Source organism: Nicotiana tomentosiformis, chromosome 2 (genome assembly GCF_000390325.3).
Source record: "Nicotiana tomentosiformis chromosome 2, ASM39032v3, whole genome shotgun sequence".
Taxonomy (NCBI): Eukaryota; Viridiplantae; Streptophyta; class Magnoliopsida; order Solanales; family Solanaceae; genus Nicotiana; species Nicotiana tomentosiformis.
This window is the reverse complement of record NC_090813.1, coordinates 28,374,378-28,395,234: the sequence shown is the minus strand read 5'-3', so window position 1 is coordinate 28,395,234 and position 20,857 is coordinate 28,374,378. Positions and strand designations below refer to the sequence as shown.

Sequence of the window (20,857 nt, the reverse complement as noted above, 5' to 3'; positions counted from 1 at the left end):
GTGTTAATATGTCATCCTGCTCCTGCCGTTTATGGTATTAATCACTACATCTTCTTCCACGTGTCATTACCTTCACTGCTTAACATTTTGATGACCGTTAAAACATAACTCCAAAACGTTGCTATTTATACGACATGTCCTTTTACAATTTATAGTAACTTGTGGTCTATAAATAGTCACTCTTTCGGTAGTTTGACTTGGCACGACAAAAAAAAAAAACTTTTAAACTTGTGGTTTTAAAGGCTTAAAGGGTACAAGTTTTGTAGGACCATAACATTTGTGTCGCTATAAAAGTTTCTCATTAAAAGGAAGTTTGACGTAGTCAAATCCAAAAACTGCATTGTGTGTATACTATCTTAGGTATATTTCAGGACAAAATAAGTACTGGTTAATCTCTAAGGGAAATTTACCTAGTTATACTATAATAGAAACTTATTTACCACTTTTCTTTAGGTTCCTTAAAAATTATATTCTCTATCTATATTTAATATTTATGTACAAAACCTTAATAAAGATAGCATCCTTAAAACTAGGATGTAACTGATACATCCCTTCCCTCTCCCCTCCTCCGCGTCAGCCCTCCCCCCACTCCCACTCTCATGTATATGAGTTATACAAAGACCCTAAAATCATATTTTCATCCCATTTTCAAAAGATTTTGAAATATTTCTCTCTTTCATACAAATTAATCCAAATCTCATCCTCTTCGCATAAATTCATCGACATTATCTCTAAAGTTGCAGTAGCAAAGAGTTCTCCATTGACAACCATTAAAAAGTTTCGAAGCTTTGAATTCAACATTTGGATTTTACGAATTTGTGATTTGTTCTCATCCTCTTCCCAAACATTCGTCGACATTATCTCTAAAATTACAGTAGCAAAAAGTTCTCCATTGACAAACATTCAACATTTGGGTTTTACGAATATTGAATTCAACATTTGGGTTTTACGAATTTGTGATTTGTTTGGATTGGGTGCTCTTGCAAACGATTGAGAATATAACTTGGAGTTTATATCTCAATTTTGAGGGAGATTAGTTAAGTTTAGAATTATTTTTAGGTAAAATTTCATATTTAAACTCGAAGAAGAAAAGTTTCTGAATTGTATCACGATTGTATGATAATTGTATCATAATTGTTTCTAATTGTATCACAATTGTATCAAAGTTGTATTTGACTTGTATCTGATATATCAATATCTAAATTAATACCTAATACAATACTAATACAATTATATTACAATATTGTATCAGAATTTAAGTTTAGAGTTGTGATTGAAACTTGAAGAAGATGAAGATCATAATTGTATCACGATTGTATCATAATTGTATTTGTATCATAATTGTTGCAGAAATTGTATTACAAATGTATGATAATTGTATATGATGATGAGCAATTGTAAGTTTTTGACCAATTTCACATTTGGATTGTGTATGAGTGATTATCCTATTAGTAATAATTTTACTAGAGTTTAATAATTTTTGAATTGTTGAAGAAACTTTTAGCAACTGATTTTTTTTTGTCATCTCATGACACTCTATGCTATGTGTATAAATTTCTAACAACAAAGAAAAAGTATCTTTTGGTGTCTATTATGGAAATCAATTCTGTATTATTGGATTTGTTAGATTAGGTATCACTTTCCTAACATTATAAGTATGGCATTATATCCAGTATTTGAAGGTTCCAACCAAAATCATTCAACAACTGAAGCAAAATTACTAGCTTCTTGTAGAAGACGTGCAACTATCGAAGAGAGAGAAGAGGAGATCTGCTTATTAAAAAAATTAGGGCGCATGAAATGAGGAGAAGTGTGAAAAGAGGAAAGGATATAATTGAATCACTTAATTGAAGGTATTAAACATGGGATGAGAGTTTTTTAAGGGGGGAATATATACAATTTGTAAGAAAAACGTAGATACTTTTTGAAAACTACAAAACCTAGAGAAAATAAATTAATAAGTTCCTATCATAGTATATATAGGAAAAACTCCCTCCTCTAAATAGCATCCATGAGAATTCCTCTAAATAGCATCCATGAGAATGGTTATCCCCTATATTATGGTACCTGATTGATGATTCCAGTCATAGTTTGGCCCAACTAACCTAGTTGCATAAGCAAAATTCAATGACAGAGCTCTAAATAAACAGATTTCAGTATAAGTATTAAGTCATCTGTCAACCAACAGTTTTCCTACAATGCCGCAGGGATTCAAGCTGCTGACCAAAACTCGGTTTTAACAACCCTCTGTAAACTGCAGACAATGCGGAGCTTTGGCAAGAATACATGCATATATCCACAATCTAAAGTGGAAACGACAACACAACAACGACATCAATGTACGCAGACGTTACCCCTACCCTGAGGGGTAGAGAGGCGATTTCCGATAGACCCTCGGCTCAAGAAGATGAAAAGAGACAATAGAACACTAATAGTAACAGAGGCCAGAAAGTTAGTACCAACAACCTAAGAACCACAAAAATAGATGGAAAAAGCAATATCAATAACCAATAACAATGGCAAGGTACTAGGAAACCGGAACAGGAAAATAGTATGAACACAACATGGAAACGACAATACCATAAAGACAAAAATCTCTAAAAGCTAATATTTTATACATGCTCTGCTTCAAGGTAAAAGAAGAAATCTAAACAATCAACAAAAGGTATGGTACATTTTGAAACATCGTACTTGATTCCATTCATAGTTAGGCCCTACTAACCTACTTGCATAAGAAAAATTCCATAAAAATGTGCTCTAAATAAACCGATAAAGCCGCGTCCATAATGTAGAGCAGGGCATACCATGAGGTAGTCCCAACTTAAATCAACTATCAACCAACAGTTTCTAATCAAAATTTGCTGAAGAGAATGAAAAAAGTCAAAAGGGAGACCAAACCTCAATTATTTTTGCCTATCATACTTACAAGCTGCTTGGACACTCTTCTCATCTTCGTCGTTGTTCGCCATACAATTAGTTGGTTAATCTCAGTGCACTTTACGCAATACAATGAGCAAACAAATCTGAAGATCAATAAATGGCTACTGACATTTGTAAAAAGGAGCCCCATTTAATTGAATCCTCCATTTTGTAAACCCCCCCAACAAACACAATCTGATAACTGTTAGGTCATTGCTTGTAACTTGGAACTGACAACCTTTCCTGATATTGGTGGCTTATCCTTCAAGCTTGTACTTAATAAAGACTCCGAGTTGCTTGTTTGGGTTTCACCAAACTCTGGTCTCACCCAAACCTTTATATGCCCCTCGCGGCAGATAGTAAGGACCGATTCCTGAGTGAATATCAAGCCAGAGAGTGGTTCGGTGTGAACACGATGAGTGACCAGGGGCGATAGCTTTGGAATATCTCGCATGCTTGGAGCAGGCTGAAGAGTACCAACGGGGCAAGCCCTATCCCAATGAGATGACTGACTCCCCGTGCTGAAAGTTGGTGATCCACCATGAGGACGACGCATTGGTACTACGATTTCATCCATTTCCAGATCCCATAAGAGCAATTGTGTGTCCTACAAAAAACAAATCCAAGTAAAACAGTGAGACTTACAGCCAATAGTATGAGGTTTTTTTTTTTTTTTTGGGGGGGGGGGGGGGAGGACACATATACCTGACCAACAGAACCAAAACGGTAGACGACATTTTCATCCGTGCCATCTGAATTTGGTGCTGACCAATGTGAATCAAATGCCACACCACTGACCTGCCGAGACCCAAGTTAAAGAGAATAAGGCATGAATGCTACACAAAAATCAAGGTGAGTTAATAACAGCTCAAAACTCACCCACGAGCTATGCCCCTCACCCCATGCAACAACTTTACGTTCATCCATGCTCCAAACCTGAACTAGGTCATCTTCTCCACCAGCTAAAATGTACTTTCCGTCCATGCTGTTGGTTCATGTACTCTCAGTATAGATATTCTCTAGCCAAAACATTAAAAATAACATACTTTGTTTGTTGTGGGCATCTGCAGGGGTGGGGGAAGGAGAGAGGGGGGAACAAAATGTGTGCTACAAGGCAAAAATGACTTCAAGTTACTATATGTCATGAACAGAAAACCTTAAATGCTTACCTCCAAGCACAACACAGTAGAGCACCATAATAGCTTTTTCCACCACATATAAGCTGTTCATTTTTGTAGTCAAATATACGCAGATAACCTGCATTAGGTCAGTCGTACTCAGCTAAATGCCTGTTTAACATGTCATTCATAACAAAGGTAAACAATCGGAACAAAAGAATTAATAGCTTCATAAGTTATCTCATGAAGAAAATACCATCCCTCCCTACAGTTGCAATATACGCTCCATCACTCGAGAAAGCAACGCTATTGATGGACCCTTGGCAAATATGCCATCTAGCTATAGGATTCTGCATATAAAAGCCAAATGAATCATGTAAAAGGTAGAACTTAAAACAGTTAAAATACTCTACTGCAGCAAGAAAGAAATTTGACAACCATTTTTCAGTCTTACCACAATCAGTTCGGAGATAAAATAAAATGACACAATGAATGGCTAATAAACTAACTCAAGACATTTATTTATTTCTGGTAGAGAAAAGCAGAATAAATGTTCTTTTTCCTCGATAGAATAGATATGGAACGTGCTTGTTAACATATAAGGAAAAAAAGCTATTCCTGTTTTCGGAAAGATGAAACTGGAACCATGTTTATGTTTGCAGTGAACAGCAAAAACTTGATTCTTTAGAGATCGTTTGGTTCACGGACTAGTAACGCAGGGACGGTTTAGCGGTGAATAATAATATCGGGATCGCTATACAGCATATAGTAGTGCAGGAATGTTATCAGTAAGCAATAATGCAGGCATCGTTGTGCGGGGATTGCCTTCTTTATGAGCGCTTTCGTCTGTAGGTATTGTTATCTATGTATTGCTAATACACGTATTCTTATTCCGCATCCTTCCTCGTAAAATAATACACAGACTCCCGCATAGCATATACGGGTATTTTTTATGAAGTTAAGAAGATTCATTAATGATATCAAGAAGATGCAAACAGCACAAAAGTAATTAAGCAGCTCCAATACATGGCGTAACGTATACGGGTATATAAGGAGTCAAGTAAACGTGCATTAGCTAGACAAAGTTTAGACCATTCATGCCCTCTGGTCTGTACCCACAGTCACTTTGAAACTAGGCAAAGAAATTCGTTGCACTTTCGGAACTAAAGCCACAGCATGGTGGTGTTGTAACGGACACTAACTCTTCTTGTTCACAGAGGAGAACCTGAAGCACCAATTAGGGAATGAGGCCCATAGAGATTGGCCAAGATTATGGAAATTCAACAGAAACATTCCACTTACTAATTGGGTCTAAACCTGTGGTGCATAACGGTTGTTCATGTCTATTCTCTCTTCTTTTCTTGAAGAAGATGATACAAATATCTCCCTCAAAAATGAATGAGATACAAAATCTAAACCAAATAAATAGGAACCAACTATATATGAAGTGTGCTTAAGACACATGGAACAGTTCCTCTTCTGTTTAATCTTAATGGTCCTTGGAAATAAGGGCAGGTCTCAAACATGATTTCTTTTTTCGCTTTTTCCCAACTAAAAAACACAAAAAGATGTCTTTGCTTACAAAATCAGACCATAAGGATATAGAATTCTGTTAACGAAGCAAGTAAACAACCTAATCCCTAACAATTTTCATATGCATCGAGCATGGGTCTTACACAATGCTTGTAATGAAGTTCCAGGGCCAAGATCATCTAATATGTTACATTTTGCTGGCGTGCAATTTTGTGGAAATATTAAGCAATCGTTACATAATAGATGATAACTTAAGAAGTGATTATAAATCCAATCAAATAACAGAAATCATTAAGCTAAAAACTATTACCTGCAGACTGCAGTGCAAAAGTTAAAACTTTTTTCCCTCATTGCACAATCTGGCAATATTAACTTTATATGAATATGCCGGATTTCAAAGAAATACACCACAATCTCAACCATCTAGCAGTGTTGTTACAGACTCATTTGGCTCGTTTGAAGCACGTTTAACTCCTGAATCTAGGTGAAGTCCAAGTTGGGCGCTTCCCTTTGCTTAGGAGGTTGTTAGTACAAGCACCAAGACACTAAGATATATGCATCATCACTAGGACCTTGATGTTAGGAGCAAAATACTAGACACTAAATATATTTAGCAAAGCGATATACTAATTGTTGACAAAACATTATGAATGATATTTATAGTTGATCAGGAAAATGAACTTGGGAGTAGCTCAACCTCAACAGCTAGCTCATGAGATAAGAACTGCCCAACACCATATAATGAGATAATATGTCATTCCCTCAACCATGTGGAACTCTAACCTCCATTTTCCCAGCACGCCTAGGGCTAGACATCTTAAGCATGGACAATGTAATATGGGAGGCCCTAACATTGGGTGTACCAAGAAAAGAGAGAGGTTTGGCTCTGATAATATTTAAATAATGGACCTCGCGATTAACTCCAGCCCAAAAGCTATCACGGGGCGAGGATTGTCCAACACCATATAGAGAGACAATAAGATATTCCCGTAACCAATGTGGGACACACTTAAGAATAATGATTAGGAATAAGAAGTTAAAGAATTAATATAAAAACTTTAACTTGCATAGCGCCTAAATCGAAAATTTTAAATCATTTTTTGAACTTGACTGACATGATGTTTAATTCCTATTCTTAATTCTAGTTTTCTTCAATTCTTTTGTCCAAACACTTTATGTTATACTTGATTTTCTATAATAGCTTGAGCATAATGATAACAGACAAGCAGTTGACTGTATATATGCCTTTACTCCACCTCGTTTATCTAACAGAAGGAGCATGCTTGTGCTTTCTGATAGCTATTCTAGAAAGGTTAGAATGTTCTTCTTATTAGAAAAGCAGGAATATATGAACCAAGAAATTTGCAAACGGTTGATTCACTCAGTACTGATACCACGGGCACATCATCAAATGCTGAGGAAAGGAACTATAAACACAAGCAAAATACCTTACTATAACGTGCATGGGCAACTGAAAAATGAGTTTGATCTTTAATGACTGGAAATGAAGGATCGGCAGAACCATCTTTGCTCTGTAATATGAAAACGTAATTGCACATTGATTTAAGCGAAGTAGGATATCTAAGGATCATTGAAAAGGGCCAGGAAATTGGCAGCACTCCCAATTAGTTTCAACACTTACCTTATCATAGACGTAAAAATTTCCATCGGCATGAGCAACAATGAAAGACCCATCAGTGTTAGGCACCCATGCGATACTAGTACATCGACTGTTGAAAGGCAAAGTAAAATATTAAATCTGCTCCATGATTATAGGCATCAATGAAATAATAGTACATTGACTGTCAAAACAAAGGAAAATACTAAACCTGATAAGAAAGGATGCTCTTGGGGATACAAACCCTTAAGTTACTTGTCTTTTGAAACATTCTATGAAGCACTATGACTATATAGGAAGTGGGTGGGAGGAACCGAAGGAGATAATGCTCCAAAGTATAACAGCCATACTGTTCCTGATGCTAATATCACGACTCTAATTGTATTTGGGCTGCACGGGGGGGATTCAAGTTGTTAACCTTGGCGAGATATCAAAAAACTGAAAATTCTAATAGAGTTGTCTTTTCATCCTCATATTCCCTAGCTAGTTTGGAATAAGGTGTAGTTGATTGATTGTTTGTTCTCATTCTCGTACTACAAAGACTATCCTAGTTCTCTTTCTTTTCCCTAAGAGAACTTTAAGATTGCACTACATTTATAAGACAGTGGAATATGCTTCTAAGGTTACTGGCTATTACTTAGAAATATTATTTATGAAACTTGAAATAAAGTTTTCTCAAACATGACATGGAGTTCTTTAGAGAACTTTAATCATTAACGGGGTTGTTAAATGGAATCCAAAAAGCAATGCATTCTCTGGATTATATTCCAACAATAATGATTAGCATCTAAGGACTGACCTAAATAAAATTGGGAAATAGCCACCATAACTGCATTCACTATACGATTAAAAATATACTAAGATAGTAAAGATTGCACAAATACCCAAAGAAGGCTTCCATTTAAAACCAACCAAAAACATAGGCAACTAAGAAAATAAGATTCCAGCTTTTTTAGTAAGAAAAACTTGCCACTCTTATAGTTCTCAAAGATTATGCTAGGAAATACGCAGTTATCACTATTCATCTATTTAACAATAACTCAAAAATAGGATGTCAACTGCAGACCATTAACATTATTACAAAAAGACAAGATAAAATAAGGAAAAGCATTACAATCCCTACATAGTATTTATAAGAATAACAAAGGCAAGGGTGAGCTGAGAGCCTTGCCTGTTGTTAACAGAACCATCCTTGTTGTAGTGTTGTGCCCCAATAAGCTTCTTCCCAACATCTTGCAATTGCTGTCGTAGAGATACCGAATAAACTGCAAAGCAGACATCGTAGGTAAAGGGTGGTGAAGTGGAAGATTGAAATTATACATCATGTGTGGAGAAATTTACCGTCTCCCGAACTCAACCCAATGAGCAAATCATGTCCATCCTTTGCATCCGGATCAAATGCATGGCAAATGGGATTTGAGTTACTAAAGTGTATTGACTTTATAGGATCCTACATTTCACAACAAACCTCTCAGATTCATATATTCATTTATTTCCATCTTAGAGAATAAATATAGTTGACAACCATACCTTATCTCGGGAATTCAAATCACTAATAAAAATCGTGTCACCAACATTGAATACCAAATAAGTCCCTTTGCCATCGAAATTGGGAACACTGACATTGTTATTTGAACTTGTCACCCCAAATGATCCAGCTCTACCACTCATGCCACTGACAGACTTACTTCCACCATTTCCTCCGACAAAACTATGTGATTTACTACCATTTCCACCACCTAAGAGTCTCGCTGCTGCCGACCTAACGCCACTGCTGACTCCAAAACTTGATGTCGACTGAGGCTGTGACTGCATGGGCTTATCTTTGAGATGAGCTACGGTTACCTGAAAATCAAAATCATTTCAAGACTTCAAAAGCTGGACTAATATTTGTTTTATTTTGACAATGTAAAAAAGGATGATCAAGCATTATCTACTAATTAAGGCTTATCTAGCTGGTATCAGAATGTAAAAAATAGCAATTCTGCTGATAAATTTCATTCGCTAAACAAGTTTCCTTCAGCCATTTCTTGAAGAAAATTCTTCAAGCAAACAACCTCGAAATAAACAGGACCTGAAATGTTCGAAATTGGAGGCACACAGCTTGAAATAAGTGTAATCACTGAAACCATACGACCTCAAATGATCTCTACAGTGGGTTGTCAAACTGGAGCACAAACTAATATTTAATAACTGAATAAACTGACACAATAATTTGCTCATAAGTTCCCAATTAACTCCAAAAAAACTACAAGGTAGCAAAAAAAAATTAACTTTTCGCATAATGATGACTTATTAAACCCCAAAATCTTAAAATGAATCATGTTATCCAAACACATTCCAGTTTCCACCCAAAAAATCAATTTTAGATAAAGGGTCAATCTCAAAATCTAATCTTGAGCATCATATAAACCACTACTATTTTAAAGTAGCATAATTGGACAAAATTCAGTTAAGAGAATAACCCTAGATCGTATAAGAGTTAATGCTTTACCCGAGTTACTGTCTAGGTAGAATGATAACATATTAAACCCAAAAATCATAAAATAAACCATATTAGCCAAACCCATTCCAGATTCCATTCAAAAGATTAATTTTACAAAAAGGGTCAATCTCAAAAATCTAATCTTGAGCATCACATAAGACACTACTCTTTTAAAATAGCATAAACTGTGAAAATAATTTGCTCACAAGTCCTCAATTAACTCCAAAAACAACAAAATGGCACAAAAAGTAACTTTTTGGCAGAATGATAACGTATTAAACCCAAATCATAAAATTAACCATATTAGCCAAACCCATTCCAGATTCCACTCAAAAAAACAATTTTAAAAAAAAGGGTCAATCTCAAAATCTAATCTTGAGCATCATATAAAACACTACTATTTTAAAATTAAAAGATAAAAAAGTAGGAACCCTAGAAAGTGTAAAGAATTAATGGGTTTTACCTGAGTTACAGTCTTGCCATGTGAAAAATGAAGAAGACCAGCAGGGTATGTTTTCTCATACTGAAGTTTGTATTTTCCTTCTGGGGTTTTGAAATAAGTCTTTAAACCAGGAGAATGTACGTTGTTGTTCGCTGATGCTGAAGAAGGAGACATCATATTATTACTACCCGCCGAGTTGATCATTTCTTTGAAAATACCAATCGAAAAATCACTCCTTTGGGGGGTTGTTGGTGTAATTTAGATCATTTTTGCAATTGGATTTTTGTGACCCTTTTCTTTGTGTTGTTAATCAATTCTGGCTGTTAACTGTTTAAAGGACTATATATAGAGTGGAGTGCATAACTTTGAAAAGGGTGAAGATTTTGACTTTTGGGGGAGCTTTTGGTTGAAGGGATGGACAGTTGGAACAAGTCTAATAGTTTTTCTTCTTCTTCTTTTCTGCTTTCTCTTTCTATTTTGCTGTGTTTGGGAGTTTGAGAATTTGTGGGCGTTGAGATTCACTTGCATTAAGGGAAAGAGTGTTTTGTGCCTAATTTGGCCTTTTAGTCATTGGGAGCTTCCACGGAAAAGCTAAAGAGAAAATGACAAAATTGATCCCTTATGTTTGGTTATAGATTTAAAATAGTCTGTTAAATATATTTTTTTAAAATTTGATCTTTTATTTATTTGAAAACTCTAATTGTTAGATTTAACAACAACAATAATAACAACAACAATAACAACTGTGTACGCAGACCTTACCCCTACCCGAAGGATAGAGAGATTGTTTCCGAAAGACCCTCAGTTCAAGAAGATAAAAGAAAGACGAAAAGAGACAATATATCAGTATCATCAATAGAAACCATAGAACAAAGAACATCACCAGAACTAGAAAATAAGTGAAAAACAAAATAATAACCAGTAGTTAAAGCATAGCACTAAGAGGAATGAAAGAGTAGTGTGAACTCAACGTTAACCACTAACAGTCTAAGACCAAGTCTTAACAGACTAGCCTCAATATGGAGCACCGTAGAGATATTCCCAATTACCTCCTAACCTACAACCTTAATGTTCGATCTCTACAACTTCCTGTATAGGGCCATGTCGTCGGTAATCTGAAGCATCGACGTGTCATGCCTAATCACCTATCCCCAATATTTCTTAGGACGCTCTCTACCTCTCTTCATGCCCACCAAAGTAAGCCGATCACACATCCTCACTGGCGCATCTGGGCTTCTCCTTTGAATGTGCTCAAACCATCTGAGCCTTGTTTCCCGCAGCTTGTCATCCATGGGGGCAACGCCCACCTTCTACTGAATATCTTCATTCCTAATCTTATCCATCTTAGTGTTCCCGCACATCCACCTCAACATCCTCATTTTAACTATTTTCATCTTCTGGATATGTGAGTTCTTAACTCGTTAGCACTCAGCCCCATACAACATGGTCGGTCTAACTACCGCCCTATAAAATTTACCTTTGAGAATCGGAGGCACTTTCTTGTCACACAGGACTCTAGACGCTAACCTCCACTTCATCCACCCAACCCCTATACGGTGTGTGACATCCTTGTCGATCTCCCCATCCCCCTGAATAACCGATCCAAGGTACTTAAAACTGCCATTTTTGGGGATGACTTGTGAATCAATTTTTATTATTGTTAGATTTAACAATAATAAAAATTATAAGTAGAACTCACATTTGCATGAGCTACTTTTTATCCATTTTTTGTGTTCGGTACAGTTTTTTTAAGGGATTATTACATAAATAGTCGGCAAAATTCAATATTTATATTTTCTAGCCGGTATACATAAATTATACATTGATTATACATAGTTATATATATATATTATACATATGCCGGCTATTTTCAATTTAATAGATTAGGTAGGCATCTTTTGGCGTACCTTTTTTTTTTTAAGATGCAATTTTTTTTTTTGTCTATTTCTGATGTTTAGTGTAGCTTTTGGTATTCCAATTTATGGATTTTGATAGGACTTTCATACTTGCATTACATCTCACTTTGTTAAATATTTGACAGAGATCAAAAGGCTGCTCACATTTGGAAAATGCAAAATGAATAGAACTGTTTAGAAGTATATTTAAGGAACTATTTTAAACCTATCCTAAACATAAGGGACTAGTTTGTTATTTTCTTTAGTCTAGGGATAGAAATGTGTCCTGTTCAGCCTTGCAATTTCTTGCCTCTCATGTGATCAAAATAAATAAAAAATCAAATCCAACACAGAGATATCAAGCTAACTTAAAAGTTCGTCCTAATTTGAGTTTTCACGTTTGAGTATTAAAATTTAAGGCAAAATATATAGACAGACTCCTAAACCTGGCAATATTTTCACTATTGTACTTTTAGATACTCCAATCTCACTTATTGTGTGTCCATCAAAAAATTTACAATGCATGAATATTATGCTCTATGACGTGACAAAAATTAACAAAGAAAAAAAAATCTCATGGCTTGTGAATTTAACTAATCCGGAAAAACTTTAATCAAATTGAAGAAAAATTATTCTCAGGAAATAAAGCCTTTCTGGAAATAAAATGATGGGGGCAATGGTGGCGGAAGAGTGGGTAGTGATATAGTGGTTCTATAAAAGAAATTTTGAGAAAAAAGATAACAAAAACTTGATTTTGGAATTTCTCACACGCTAGAGTTGGGAAGTACTTTTTTGCCATGCCAATGCATAAAAGTGGAGTATGGAATAGGTAGAAGCTTTAATTGAGGTAGCTAAATAAAATTGTGTTAAGAGTCATTTTTAAATGACGTAAATCAGAGTTACTCGAGACTTTATTAAATTGATAGAATTACCAAAGTAAAGTATTTTGTCTCTTTATTAATGAATGGCAAGCAAAAAAATAGAAAAAAAATACTTGTATCACATCTTACACAATTTTACAGTAATATAATTTTTTGGTCAAAATTACTATATAATAAAAGCAACATTTAATGGAAGCTTTGCTCCTTCTCCTTAGTCGACGAGTCGTAATGCTCAAGCTTGTCTTGTCGTTATTTTGATTCAAAAGATAACTAAAAGTGTGAACCTTTTTCACTTTTCACAAATAGTAACCAACTTGTCATTTTGATTATTTATTCACAACCCCTTTTATATATTTCAAAATAGCAAAACTTCGAAAATGAGCACACATGTGAATATGTAAATTATTTCATTATTCCTTAATTCCGGTCTTTTTGTTGCATTGACTTCATGGGTATAAACGAACAAAACTAAGGACTTTGGGTCCAACCAAAGAAGTAAAGAGAAAATAAAGGATGTTTTACAATCTAACTTAACTAACCCACCCACTGTACTTAATACCAACACCTTGCCTTAAGAAAAAAAGTCCACATTTTTCCGTTTCGTATATCTCGACGAAATCGCTTACAATCGAAGCTAATTGATAAGGAGGCCGAATTCGTAGATCAGAATCCTCCGATCGCGTGGTATGCATTTTCTGAATTCTCCCCTTTTTTAAATGAGCAGATCTGCTTTGGTTTGAATCAATTTGTTGCAATTTGTGTGATACAGAATTCTGAATGCCTGATTTTGTTTGCCTTATTAGATTACAGAAGTGAATAATTAGTGCTCCTTATTTGTTTTTTGATGAAATCTAGATGCCCATTTGGTACTACGAGTTGTAAACTCGTTATATCTTTGTAAAAAATTCAAGATATCAGTGGATAAGATACAGATGTCTGCATTTAATATTCTCACGGTCTCATTAGCATAGAAAATTAGGCCTTTTGAAATTGGTGATGAAATTTCTGTACAAACCACCACTTGCTATCCTTTAGCTGTTATGAATTTTCGGGTTGAAAGAACAGCTGAGCAGGGTTTTGTCCCTTCTTTGGTTAGGGAGGAAAAGAAAATGGGGTATTTACCTTTTGGTGTAGAATTCTCAGCTTCAAAATTTGAAAATGTGGAGAAATTAAATGTTCTTAACATTCCTTCTACATATACCGAACAAGTGTAGCAGTTTAAATACTTAAAACAAGTATCCCTCTAGTCAGGGACGGATGCAGCATATTGTCAGTAGGTTCATCTGGACTCAGTATTTTTGACGCGCGGAACGTAGATTTATATGTGAAAATCTACTATAACTTCAAAGAATATTAGATTGAACTCATAATTTTTTAAGTAAATTGAGTTAGTGCTAAGAACCTTACAAGTCGAACCCATCAATTTTAATTCATGGATCCACTCTGCTTCTAGTTTCACTTCCATGTCCTCACTATGACCGAACCTACTGTAAAAGGTAATACCTCCATATTCTTCATTAAAAAAAAAAAAAAAAAAGTAATTCCTCCAGATTTCACAACTTAGCTTTTTGTTGTCCACCTATTCTATCTTAAGTTAGAACAACTCATGCTGTTCTCAGGTCATTGTGAACTATCTTTGGTTTGCCTTGAATCTTCAACTCTTGCTTTAGCTACCGTAAGAACTTGAGACCAAGGTGCAATTGACTATACTGCAAAGCAGTCTAAACTTATGCCAATGCATTCTTATTCCTATTCTTATAGCTCTCTCTTGTCCAGCATCATAAAAATCTTTAAATTGCTTATTGGTTCTATACAGTATACACAACTGGTTTTCGAGTCCTTCCTCAAACATCTGCTGATACTTTAAAGCTTACATTTTTAGTTTGACCTCCTCGCGGGCTATTTTCCCTTATTGATTGGTGTTTCTTTATAACTTGTTCTTTGACAATTTTCATGATCATGTTGTATGGGCTATGTTATCTTTGCAGATGTTGCTATACAACATTTTGTCCTAGTATAAACTTTCATTGAAAGTAATGGTTTATATTCTAAAATACATTATTTGCCCAATACGATGAAACATTTGAAGCTTCTTTTTTAAGTTGGATAAAAGCTAACGTGTGACTGCACTACAGAGGAATCAAAGTCGGGATTTACTAAATTATACGCGAGTTTATTGAAATAATATTTGTCAACTTTTGGTTAAGCAGAAAAATATGGCCAATGATGTCGAAGCGAAAGGATTCAACCCAGGCTTGATTGTCTTGCTTCTTATTGGTGGGCTCGTGTTGGCGTTTCTTATTGGAAACTATGTCCTTTATGTGTATGCCCAGAAAACCCTTCCTCCAAAGAAAAAGAAGCCACTCTCCAAGAAGAAGATGAAGAGGGAAAGGCTGAAGCAGGGTGTATCGGCACCCGGAGAGTAATTGTTTAGACACATTGGAGGATATTCCCCTTGTTCATGTTGAAGAGAGAATATGTCTGAGTTATTCAGCAGCACTTTAATCAGATGGTTGTACTTTTTAAGGTTAATACTTTCCTGTCACCATTGTTAGAACTTTAAAGATTGCCAGCTAACTGAGAAATTTTCCTAGAAGCTACTGTTCTTCCTTTTTCGTTCTAGCAGAACTATTTGGTTTTTGTTTTTCCTTTTGGTGGTGATGTGAGGTTTATGCTTGGTGCTGCCATCTTAGGTTGCATGTTTGCGGAAGTTGTTGAGCTTAGCTCTCGAAAGACTAATGGCGGTGAAAGAAATGTGGCAGGAACTGAATTAACTGGTTTCCGTAGAATTGTGTAATATCGGCATATACCACTTAGAAAGAAACTTGCATTGCTTATGCATAGTAGATGAATGTTGGAAGAAAAAAGAGGCAGACAGAAGTCTAGTATTTAAGTGGAGAAAGGTAGAGACTGGTTGAGATCGCAAAAACTTGTAGTGTTCTTATTGCCTATGAGCTATTATTGTGGTTTAGTAGAGAAGAATAACAGAGTGACGTAGTAACACTGTTATTTGACATGTTGAGTTATGGCCATGTATTGATACACAATTCTAATGATTTTATTGATCAACAATAAAGGCAATAGCACCATATAAAATCCCATCCTCATTTACACAAATTATAGTAGTAGATATATTTTAAATAGAAAAATCTCAATCTAATGCTTCTGCATTTAGATTTAGGAAACATTCTTCATATATCCATAATCCAATGATGAAAACAAAGAAATTTTAACTCATTTTTCTTTTGCTTCGTTTAACCTAGAATTAATGAAACACACTCTGGTTGATTGCTCCTTCCAAGTTTCAAGAACACCCAAATAAATCAAACTTCATACAAACTCATCCATGAATTTTCTTCCCCTGCAACAAAACCATGTATTAAATCAAACTTAAAAAATGAACATATAACTTGGAATTCTTCAAATACTACATCATGTGTAGTAGCCAATAGGAAGAGAGTTTCTCACCTGAGTTAGGCCAGGCTTACTAGCTCTAATGCCTTTAGATTTGCAACCATTATGTTGTCCCTTGGATCGATTTGGTGAAGGAATGTGAGGATGAGTTTCAGGACCTCTATAATCGATATAAATATCCGAATCCATGCTTGACAAATCTCTTCTCCCTATAAAGAAAACATCATTTACATTAGTCATGAATCTCATGTACATAACAAAGTCCCACATTGATTGATTGCTGGAAAGATTGGGAAGCTATATAGGAGTATAAGGTATTTGGATACGCTTAATGATGTGAGAACTTTTAGAAAAAATCATACGAGTTTTGCCGAAAACGAACAATACCACATCATGTTTAGAGTATATTTAGGTTGATTTAGTCCAACTTGAATAAAAAAAAAGAACGAGGTGCCATCAGGAGAAGGACGAACAAACCTGAAGACGAACAAGGTGCCATCAAGAGGAGTAGGAGGAAGAAAATGGAAGTCAAGCTAGCCTTAAGTTTCATGACAAATAAAGGTAGCTAGATTGAGTTAATTTTTTCACAAACTCAAGGGTCTTTTCTTGTGATGATAAGAATTAAGAGGATTTTTTTTAGCTAAGGGAGCAAGAAACTATTCCTAAATCACGAGGAATAGGATCAGGGAAGAAGCATGAAGTGGAGGTGGGCAAGGGGGTATTGAAAGATCAAAGATGGAATACATGAGTCAAGGAAATGCACAAGTTTTGGCAATATTTGGCAGTGTCACTATCCTCACAGCAAATTAGATACAAGGTATTGATAGATGATGTGTCGGGTTGGAACATTTATGTAATGAACAGTGCCAATTTGTGCATTATTGCAAAAATGTGCGGGACTTATAACCTGTTTGGCCGGGCTTTTAAAATCTATCTGATTATTTTGAGAAGTGCTTTTTTCAAAAATATTTTTGGTGAAAATCAATTTGTGTTTGGCTAATCAATTTGAAAAGCACTTTTGAACAGCAATTAGTGTTTGACCAAGCTTTTAAAAAGTATTTCTAAGTGTATTTTTCTCAAAAGTGTTTATCAAAAAAATGCTTCTGAGGAGAAACTATTTTTTTCTGTTTCTCAGAAACTGTTTCTGCTTCTACTCAAAAATATTTTTTTTCCTTCAAAAAGCTTGACTGAACACCTTAACTCCGGGAAAAAACACTTTTAACCAAGAAAAAAACTTTGTCTATTAGTTTCAAGCTCCATTTGCTAGCCTCACGAATAGTGTCATTTACCTTCCGATCACGTCTTTCATTACGAGCTTGTATACACGCTTTTATTTAGCAGACGCTTTTGCTGGATCTTCCATAACTAAAAAAACACATCTACCCGCTACTACAAAGAGCAAAATGTCGTGTCTGATACGATTTACTCATGCCGTGATTTTTGGCTTAAATTGAAACGTGACAGATGGTGAAAGTTGAGTGATGGTCGTACCCTATATTTTTTAGTAAAATATTTTTCACACTCAATGTTTACCTAAAACCAATATATTTTATATTTCCTGCGGTTATGGGCGGAGTCGGGGCGAAAAAGGTTCATCCAAACTCCTTTCGTCGAAAAATTATATTATTATATATATTAGATTAAAATTATTTTTATGTACATAGATGTTGATTCCCTAGATTTTTTTTATATATTTACTTCTTTATATTTTAAACCTTATTACTGAAATTCCTGGTCGTGCCACTAGCTGCGTCATATGTATACGTGTTTTTTTTTTTCATTGTACATTTAGAGGGTGTTTGGCTAAGCTTATAAGCTCGTCAAACCAACTTACAAGCACTTTTGTATACTGTCGAAATAGATTTCGGCCTTCGTACGATTGATCTAGGTCTAAATATAATGGATCGAAGAAAGACTTCGTAATATCGAGATGGGTTCCGAAGATGATACAAACAAGCTTTAGATTTCAGGTATAGGTCAAACACCGAGTTCGAAATCATTATCGAGTTTGTGTCTGAATCGAACTATGATGAGATGATTTCGAGCTTAAGGAACAGAGGCCAACCGGGACCGAGTCTGAATCATCACCTGATCCCGAGTCCATATCGAGCTCTAGAAGCAATACCGACCAGCATCGAGGCCGATCGAGCTCGAGCTCACAGACAAGAGCCATTGCAAACACACCAAGGGAGAGAATCTGGGCGAAAATTAGGGAAAAAACTTATTTATCATGGGTTCTCCACTATATATTTTTTATTATATCTAAAGTAGAATCTTCTACTTTTGTAGAGGGCAGTTTTTGCTTACATTGTAATTCAAGCACCATATTCTCCTATATTCAAGGATTATTCTTTTAAGCTTCATTAATTGATTAATTGTGCTTAATCCTAAAAATCATCTTCTTTCCAACCTTATTTATTTTGCATTCTTTGCAATCCATATTTGATATTTCTATTTATCCCCACGATTTGTATCAAGCTATACCACATATCCTTAGAACTACGTACAAATTCAACTCTATCCGTATTTCGGGTAAATAACTTTTCAGGTTATCTACGTGTTTGGTAAAGTTAAAAATGCTTATAAGCCAAGCGGTTCAAAAATAAATCAAATACCATAAGTTGGTCAGCCCCAACTTATGAATTTTTAGCTTATAAGCACTTTAAGTTTGACCAATTTTTTTACTATTTTATCCCTAAAATATTTCCTTTTTAGAATAAAATTCCTACATCGATACGCACTGCCTCACTTATTTATTCAACCTAATCTCCCCCCGCCTCTTCAAGTCTGCAATTTTCATTGACTATTTGAGGTAAGCAAATTCTCTATTCCTTTGCATATTTGTATCTATGTGATTGTGTATAATCTTTGAAGTGTATGTAATAAACGAGGACATATCAAATTTTTAATGTATTGCTTTTTAAGTGTCGTGGTGATGAAGACAATATTTGTTTTTGTTCAAATATTTTGTCCTATTTAGGTTTATTTTTTATTGAGAAACTTTTGTCAATTTATTAATTATTATAACTTATGATTATATGCTTATCATAAAATAAATTATATTTATCATAAAAATTATCTTATTTAATCACAGTTGTATTTAAAATAAAATGACAAATAGAATATTTTGTATTTGAATCGCTCTGAAAATCTAAAATTTTGAAAAATTACGCCATTATAAGTGTAAAGAGTTCTAAGGTTATTTAAGTCATTTTAACATAAAAAATAGCTTATCAGCACTTTTTTATCAGATACTGCAGCAACGTTTTATCAATTTCAACACTTGTATCCAAACACATAATTGCTTATTTATTAAATTAGTTTCACCACTTAAAAATATTTTTTAGCACATAATACTTATCAGCTAATTCAAACGGGCTCTTAGTCTTAATAAATCCTGCAATAGTATGACATTACATACCATCGACACCTGTTGTTAATCGTTCAATGAGTGAATGAGTTTCGATTTGATATATTTGAACTTATAGTTGAAAATTTGAAGATTAATATACTAACGTTATTAAGGGGTCGTTCGGTATCACGGTGTGTTGTATAAGGAAATTAATCATGGTGTAAACATTTGTATTGAGTTCATACATTATTTGATTGTGATTTCAAATGTAAGATAATAATCTATGTATTAGTACTTTATAGTGTATTATCTCATGGAATAACTAATCTATACATAAGCTTTACATAGATAAAACATCAAAAGGACAACTATCTTTTGTCTTTTCCCAAGAAGGCTATGAAGGCGCAAGAGTGTTACCATCATTTACTTATTATGCACTCTTTGAATGGTAGTTGTTTCTAGACAGACCTCCTTTATCACAGAGCAATTGTATCCCTCTCGATCAAATATTCTAGAGTATAATTGTAAATTTATTATTTTTTAATTACAAATAAACAAATAATTTAGATGATACTTTATTTTGCATACCCAATTTTAATGCAATGAACTAAATACCCAACAAGAAATAATTTATATATTATTAATTTTCGTAATATTAATCATTGCATTACTAGTCCAATTATAACTTATCCTCGACGAAGGGTTATCAAAAATTGATTGGTAAACTATTTATATCATAGTGTACAATAGTAATCTTGCTCTATTAGACTGTTACACATGTGCATAGTAACATGAGGTTGTTTTACTATGTTCATTTTTTAATTATCAATGACTTTGATTAATTAAAATAAGACGTAAAATGTTACACCCCATGTTTTAATACGTGAGAGTATGTCGTAAGTCAAGTGACGTAAGCTAAGAAATGAGATCGTCTTTGAATGTATATAAAGTAAGTTAATCATGTTACCTTGGACGTTACAAATATTTAAAATCATGAATAATAAGAACCACGAGTGTTGGAAGGCTTAGAAGCTAAACGAATTGAAGAAAATAAGTTTCGTCGAAAGTCGACAAGCGGGGAAAGTTATGACATATACTTTTGGGGTGAGACTAGGTTGCTTAACATGATAATAAGGTTATGTTATGAGTTATTTTAGTGGTATGATAGTCGTGTGTTACGTTTTGGAGTCAAGCAAGTCG

The 20,857-nt window shown here is 34.6% G+C and overlaps 1 protein-coding gene and 2 long non-coding RNA genes across 3 annotated transcripts; 1 reads left to right on the top strand and 2 right to left on the bottom strand.

Annotated features, from left to right (window-relative positions):
- Window positions 1-2,554: 2,554 nt before the first annotated feature.
- LOC104087569 (probable catabolite repression protein creC) lies at window positions 2,555-10,649 on the bottom strand. Its single transcript, XM_009592080.4, has 11 exons — window positions 10,137-10,649; window positions 8,719-9,033; window positions 8,530-8,638; window positions 8,360-8,453; window positions 7,213-7,300; window positions 7,019-7,102; window positions 4,294-4,387; window positions 4,089-4,176; window positions 3,799-3,904; window positions 3,625-3,717; window positions 2,555-3,526 (listed from the first exon to the last, which is right to left on the bottom strand). Exons 1-11 carry the CDS (start codon window positions 10,317-10,319, stop codon window positions 3,125-3,127), a joined length of 1,656 nt encoding a protein of 551 aa, XP_009590375.1. The 5' UTR covers window positions 10,320-10,649; the 3' UTR covers window positions 2,555-3,124.
- Window positions 10,650-13,376: 2,727 nt separating this feature from the next.
- On the top strand, window positions 13,377-15,487 carry LOC104087570 (uncharacterized). The gene is made up of 2 exons (XR_011413753.1): window positions 13,377-13,575; window positions 15,102-15,487. It is a non-coding gene; the product is annotated as an uncharacterized lncRNA (long non-coding RNA).
- Window positions 15,488-15,927: 440 nt separating this feature from the next.
- LOC138906409 (uncharacterized) lies at window positions 15,928-17,051 on the bottom strand. Its single transcript, XR_011413754.1, has 3 exons — window positions 16,783-17,051; window positions 16,360-16,514; window positions 15,928-16,252 (listed from the first exon to the last, which is right to left on the bottom strand). It is a non-coding gene; the product is annotated as an uncharacterized lncRNA (long non-coding RNA).
- Between the last annotated feature and the right edge of the window lie 3,806 nt (window positions 17,052-20,857).

Bases quoted from the DNA above. Each gene is read 5' to 3' on its own strand.
- LOC104087569 (XM_009592080.4), bottom strand. From the start codon at position 10,319: ATGATCAACTCGGCGGGTAGTAATAATATGATGTCTCCTTCTTCAGCA. The intron at 8,639-8,718 runs GTATGGTTGTCA...TGTGAAATGTAG, and splicing joins ATTTGAATTCCCGAGATAAG to GATCCTATAAAGTCAATACA. The intron at 3,905-4,088 runs GTAAGCATTTAA...ATGAACCAACAG, and splicing joins CTACTGTGTTGTGCTTGGAG to CATGGACGGAAAGTACATTT.